The 7,155-nt window shown below is 33.0% G+C and overlaps 1 protein-coding gene across 1 annotated transcript; it reads left to right on the top strand.

Moving 5' to 3' along the window:
* Positions 1–313: 313 nt before the first annotated feature.
* On the top strand, positions 314–7,052 carry HELRODRAFT_192019 (hypothetical protein; the record flags this gene model as incomplete). Its single annotated transcript, XM_009020285.1, has 11 exons — positions 314–329; positions 413–440; positions 784–836; positions 1,498–1,724; positions 1,882–1,963; positions 3,227–3,301; positions 3,789–3,929; positions 4,133–4,249; positions 4,497–4,800; positions 5,061–5,254; positions 5,447–7,052. The coding sequence occupies 11 exons, from the start codon at positions 314–316 to the stop codon at positions 6,253–6,255; spliced, it is 2,046 nt and encodes a 681-aa protein (XP_009018533.1). The 3' UTR covers positions 6,256–7,052.
* Positions 7,053–7,155: the final 103 nt, after the last annotated feature.

Genomic DNA, 7,155 nt, shown 5'->3' with positions numbered 1-7,155 from the left:
TTTTGGCATTTTTTCATTCGTATTTATTCTTTTTTTTCTTCCTTCTGTCTTTCCGTTTTTTTGTCCTTAGGTCTTTCTTTCTCTCTTTCTCTCTCCTCTCCATTTTTCTTTTTTAAAATAATTAATTTTTTTTCTTCAAAATTTTTATTTTTTGTAGATAAATTGTTTTGCAGCTAAAAGTTCAACTTCTTCTTCCTCCCTTTTTAACTTTCTCCATTTAATTTTTCATTCGTTCGTTCGTTCGTCGTTCGTTCATTCATTCATTCATTCATTCATATTTTTTTAATTCTTCGACAAATTTCAACTTTGAGAAATGGTCCAGATATACAGTGAGCGGATAAGCATAAACAGCGCACACACACACACACACACACACACACACACACACACACACACACACACACACACACAGACAGACACACCCACACACACAAACACACGTACTTGCACACAGGAAGACACACACACACACAAACACAATGTCGAATAAAAATTTTTGTAAAAGTTTGAAGATAAAAGCAAAAATAAGCACATTGTAAATGAAGATGTATACCTAAGGAGTACATGCGAGTAACGGCAAGAAAAATTTTCAAAAAAAAAAAAAAAAAAAACAAACATAACAAGCCAAGAAGTGCGTGTAATTGAATTATCGATCAATCATTTATTTAACAGACAACATTTTTTGCTCGTTCACTCTCTCATTTACTTGTACATTCACTCAATCCTCACTCAATTTCACATCCACACACACACACACACGCACACACGCACACACACACACAGGCCACCATTACTAACAACAAAATCCAAGAACTGTAAATTATACTACAAGCGGGGTGTGTGCTGGCAAGTATGGAAGAACAAACACGTTGTCCCGACCGAAAATTATAAATTCAAACAGATTGAAAATCTAATATTTAGTTAGTTTTTTTTGTTTATATACGTTTATATATGTGCATGTGATTATGTATATATGTTTATGTATATATGTGTTTTTATGTATGTATGTATGTTTTATGTATGTATGTATGTATGTATGTATGTATGTATGTATATATGTATGTATGTATGTATGTATGTATGTATGTATGTATGTATGTATGTATGCATGTATGTATGTATGTATGTATGTATGCATGTATGTATAAATATGACATTAGCCCATAAAAAACATCATTGTTGACGTCATAACGTTAAATAAAAAAGCATTTAAACGAACATTAACGTCGTCATCAACAATGACATTGAAAATATTAACAAAAAATAACAACAACAATAATAATAATAATAATAACAACAATAACAAATAATTACAATAATAATAATAATGATTAATAATAATATTAGCTATAACAATAATAATAATAATAACAACAACAATAATAACAACAACAATAATAATGATAATAATAATAATAATCATAGTAATGATTAATAATGATAATATTAGCTATTATAATATTTATTATAATTATTATTATTGTTATCCTCATTCAGGTTTTCAAAAGAGATCTCCAGCTGTCTCGCACATCGCATCTACGTCATCGTCATCATCTACGTCATCCTTGTGCGTGGAACTGCTGACGAACATAACGTGTCAACACTATTTCAAAGAATGTGGACCCCACAATAATAATAATAATAACAATAATAATAATAATAATAATAACAACCACAATAATAATAATAATAACTTCATTTTTCACCAATCGGTCCATTTTCAAGTATATCGTCTCTATTTTGTGCATTGCTTTTTTTATTTAATATCGTCATCGTCACCATCATCATTATCGTTATCGTAACGATTAGTATCATCATCAACATAATTATTATTATTTTTATTATTATTGTTATTATTGTTCTTATTATTATTGTTATTAGTTTTGCCGAGAAACGTGTGAGGCCTTGGATAGATCCATCTGCCGGTTGGAGTTTCGGCTATTAAAGGACGAATTCAATATAGGTGAATTATTATCATCATCTCTATTATTATTATTATTTCTATTGTTATTATTATTATTATCAGTAGTAGTAGTAGTAGTATTCTTATTATTATTCTTTTTATTAATGTTATTTAGCTCTTTTTCAGACTTCAAAGCTAATTATTTTACTTTACTCTCTATGGGGAAGAAGGGGACCTCAGAAGTGTTTTTGCCATTATTACTATTATTATTATTATTAATGTTATTATTATTAATATTGTTGTTATTATCATTATTGTTATTATTATTATTTCTATTGTTATTGTTATTCTTTATACACATATTATTAATAACATTTTTATATATAATAATACATATGGACAAATATATATGTATTTGCATATGTGTGTGTGTGTTTGTTTCTGCCTGTGTGTGTGAGTTTTTGTGCGTGTATGTAAATGTGTGTTATTATAAAAATGTTTTAAACGCACATATTATAAACACATTATAAGACCATTAAAGAAAATTTATTGAAAAATTAAGAAACCATTAAAATTGTTTATAATATTTGTATAATTACATATATTAAAGTTTTATAAAGTATTATAGTTATTATATTTTGGACGGCTTAGCTGGTAAGATGCTTGGTAGAGCTGTTGTAGTGACCGTGTTCGAATGCATAGAGATTCAAGCGTATCCACATGTGGTGTGTGTGTGTGTGTGTGTGCGTGTGTTGTTTGTGTTAAAAAATGTAACATATTTCATAAGAACAGTCTAAATATTTGAAAGACATCAGCAAAAACACACACAAGCACACACACACACACATACATACACACACATAAACACACACTCACACACACACGCGCGCGCATATTTTAAACATTTTAAATATTTCATTAAACAAGCGAATTTCATAAACAGACAATAAAACCATCATTATATACATTTAATAAACAGGTCTTAAACATCAAAAACGCCTTTTTGCCAAGACACACTATAGATATCATTCTGTTAATATCATTCTTTGGATACCATCCCATAGATATCTCTCCAAAGATATCTCATTGCAACATAAATCTAAAAATATCATGTGATAGATATTTTTCTAGTGATACAACTCCAGATAGATCATTCTAAACTTATCATTTTTAACATTATCCTTCATATGATGCGATTTTATGGTTATCATTCTGAAGATTTATCGCTTTAGATATTGTATCATTTTTGTAGATATCTTCTCCATTGATATCTTTTTAAAAATTTTTTTCTGATGGTAAAAATAATTACATCAACGTCTTCAGATTGCTCGAGTCTGTCAAGAAGCGACAACATGAACGCTGGCCGATGTTTCATTCCGGATCATTCTATCTTAAAAGGTTGCTACTGCTACTACTACTACTATTACTACTACTGCTTCTACTACTACTACTACTACTATTACTACTACTGCTTCTACTACTACTATTACTACTACTACTTCTACTACAACTACTACTACTACTACAACTACTACTATTACTACTACTGCTTCTACTACTACTACTACTACTGCTACTACTACTGCTGCTGCTACTACTACTACTTCTACTACAGCTACTACTACTACTAAAACTACTACTATTACTACTACTACAACTACTATTACTACTACTGCTTCTACTACTACTACTACTACTACTACTGCTGCTGCTGCTGCTACTACTACTACTACTATCACTACTACTACTACTACTACTACTATCACTACTACTACTACTACTACTACTACTACTACTACCACTATTACTATCACTACTACTGATACTACAACTACTACTAAAAATAATAATAGTAATAACAATAATAATAATAACGATACGATAGTGTCCGCACCGGAAACATGTTACAGACAAAGTGGGATAACTTACAAAGGATTTGCGAGGTCCTCTATCACAAACAGGATCTGCCAGCACTGGAACGATCCGGAGATCGCCAACAGTCATTACTTCGACTATTCATCTATCGGTTTGTTTGCTGTTGTTGTTGTTGTGTTGTTGTTGTTATCGTTAGTGTAGTCTATCAGGTTCGCAAAACAATCCGTTACTGACTTTTTAAACATTTCTGGTAGACGAATTTTTGTTGTTATGATCATTAGATTTTTAAGACTTTCAAATAAATTCTCACTTAGTTTTAATTTAAAAGCCATTTTTTGATGAAAACATGACCAGGTAATCATAATTTTTGCCGAAATCCCAACAAAGAGTTGATAGGCCCTTGGTGTTTCGTTTACAATAAAGTTATGGGAACCTATGTTAAAGAACTTTGTGACGTACCATCTTGCGAAGGTTTTTTTTATTTTAAATGTTTTTGTTGTTTAGAATGATTTTTAGTTTATTTAGTTGTTTAATTTGTGGTTTCATATGATTGAGACAAAAAGATAACAATATATAAAAATCACATTTCTCTCTCATCAAATTTCTTTAAAAATTTTATATAATAACTCCAAATAAATTGAAAATTATAACAAATAAAGTTAAATTCAACAAAAATGTTTATCTTTCACCATAACCCAATCCTCCTAACCGTACAAAGAACCCATCCTGTCAGAAAACGCAACTGTGGCGTTGATTATAACCCTATGCTTCATCATGCCCATCCTAATTTGCCTCTTAATTTTTGCCATCCGTAAATGTTGCTGGAACAAACCAACCCAAACTGGCAAGCGTCTAGTTAAGCACACCAACTCCATCGGCGAGTGTTTCATCCAGAAGAATGATGACTCTGCCCCATCAAGTCACAACAGTGCCGCTGATAATAGCTCATCCGCCGTACGCAAACTTCCTCCCGATTTGCCCATTAGTAAGATCCGGATTCTACAGGATTTGGGAATGGGAAGGTAGGTGTGTTGCTGATGGTTGTGGTAGTTTTGGTGGTGGAATTTTTTTCCAAACTGTGGGTGGTTTGTACTGTAATGTAGTTTTTTAATTTATGTGTTATGCCTTTTGGTGTAGAGCTGATGCAAAATTATCAATTCATGATTCAATATTTAATTTATAATAGTTATCAATCTTTATTTACAATAATTAATTGATATTTTTTATTCAATGATAACAATAGTAACAAGGTAACAAGGTAAGTTCTTTCTACCTCAACAAGGTACGGAAATATGTACGTCGGAGAACTTGCAGGTACGAACGGAATTTCAACTTTGGTGAACGTGCGAACGCTGAGAGAGAACAGTGGAGTTGAAGAGGTAAACCAGTTCAAACATGAAGTTCTCTTCCTCCACGACTTAAAACACCCAAACATCATGCGGCTTTTTTACGCTAACTTCACTCAGAAGCCCATGAGTTAGTTGGTCCAAGATTTGCAGTGTATCGACATTAAAATTTCTATCAAATGTCTCGTGATTCAGTGTTTCTGCTTTTATTTTTAATCGAATTTATTTCAATTTCTTCTATGGACTCATGACAAAATATTTTTTTATAAATTGCATCACAATCAAAATTGTACTCACCAATACAATACCCCATTGATTGCAGGTATGATGTTTGAGTGGGTATCCGCTCTGAATTTGTACGAATACCTGCAAACCCAGCTGGCGACGAGTTGTGACAGTGACGTAGGCAGTGACAGTGACGTCACCAGCACATTTGAATCCAACCAACTGCACATCTGCAGCGAGGTGGCGAAAGGGGTGGAGGAGTTGACCCGCAAAGGTTGGGTCCACAGGGATATCTCTGCCAGGAACGTTCAACTCACGGAAAATCTATCCGTCGTAAAAATTTCAATGCTCGATAATGCCAAACATTTTTATCCAAATTGCTACGGGGTAGTTCCAGGTTTCTGTGACCTTCAACCTGTAAGATGGATGGCTCCTGAAGTCGTTCAATCCCACCAGTGGTCCTTCCAGAGCGATGTTTGGTCGTTTGGCTGCCTCATGTGGGAAGTCTTCAGCTCAGGAATCAAACCTTACGTCGGCCACAGCGATCAGGATGTTGTCTCGTTCGTCATAAGAGGTCACGTGTTAGCCATGCCGGACAAATGCCCCCCCGTCATTTACGAGTTGATGAAAGATTGCTGGAAGATGAACCCCGTCCAAAGGGTAGAGATCAAATCACTCTGCAAGTCACTCATACAGTTTCGCCAGTCTTTCAATAATTTCCAGCACTACTTGAAGCCGAAGAGCCTCGGTTCGCAACATATCGAGTCATCGGTTGAATATTTTGTCGATGGGCCCAACGCTTACTACCACAAACAAGAGGGACCGCCCCACAATGGGCCCTCCCATAATGGACCTCCCCACAACGCACCTACCCACAATGATGTCAATAAAATGATAACTCGATAGAGTTATTTGACAAGCCCGTGTATTTTACACAAGATATTAATCTATTTTTGGTTACATATTGTTGACGCTCGTATGTATTCTATATCAGTCGCTTGCATGTTTGTGTATCAATAAATCGATGCTCGTTTATTTTATTTGTTTATTCATTGATATATTTAGTAAATATTGTTTTAATTTATTTATAATAGCTATTTATTTATCAGTCGAAACATTGTTTAATAAAGATACGCTTTGGAATGACGAGATGTCAAACGTTTATTGCCAAAGTATTGTTTGCACACACACACACACACACACACACACACGCCACACACACACACACACACACGCCACACACACACACACACACACGCCACACACACACACACACATGTATATATACGAATATTTATTGACAATTATCTACAAATTGCTTGTTGCAGATAGGTATATTGATATAGAACTTTCACTTCGTTAAGCATTTTCTGATGAGGTAAAATTTGTTATACTAGGTATTGAGATTATGATAATGAGATTGTGTGTCTTTGTGTGTGTGCTTGTTTGTTTGTGTGTGTGTGTGTGTAGGTGTGCTTGTTTGTTTGTGTGTATATATTCGTATGTAAAATGTATAAATATGCGTTGAATATTTCACTGAAATTTCATTTATTTTGCCTATAAAATTATTACCCTTATTTCGTCCAAATTTATCAAAAAAATATTATTTCAAATAAATAAACAAATAATAAATAAGTTTTATATCAGTTGAATAGTTTTAATTGGTTAAAATATTGAATTAATATGAATAAGGTCCTTGCATCAGAATCTCCAACAAACTGAGGCACTTATTCATTTCGAAGGCTTATATACGAAGCGCACTTACCAGCGCCTAATATACAGATTTCAAATTTTACGAAAAAATAA

Source organism: Helobdella robusta (assembly GCF_000326865.2).
Source record: "Helobdella robusta unplaced genomic scaffold HELROscaffold_27, whole genome shotgun sequence".
NCBI lineage: Eukaryota > Metazoa > Annelida > Clitellata > Rhynchobdellida > Glossiphoniidae > Helobdella > Helobdella robusta.
The sequence above is the reverse complement of the archived record's forward strand: the minus strand, read 5'-3'. Positions and strand labels throughout refer to the sequence as shown.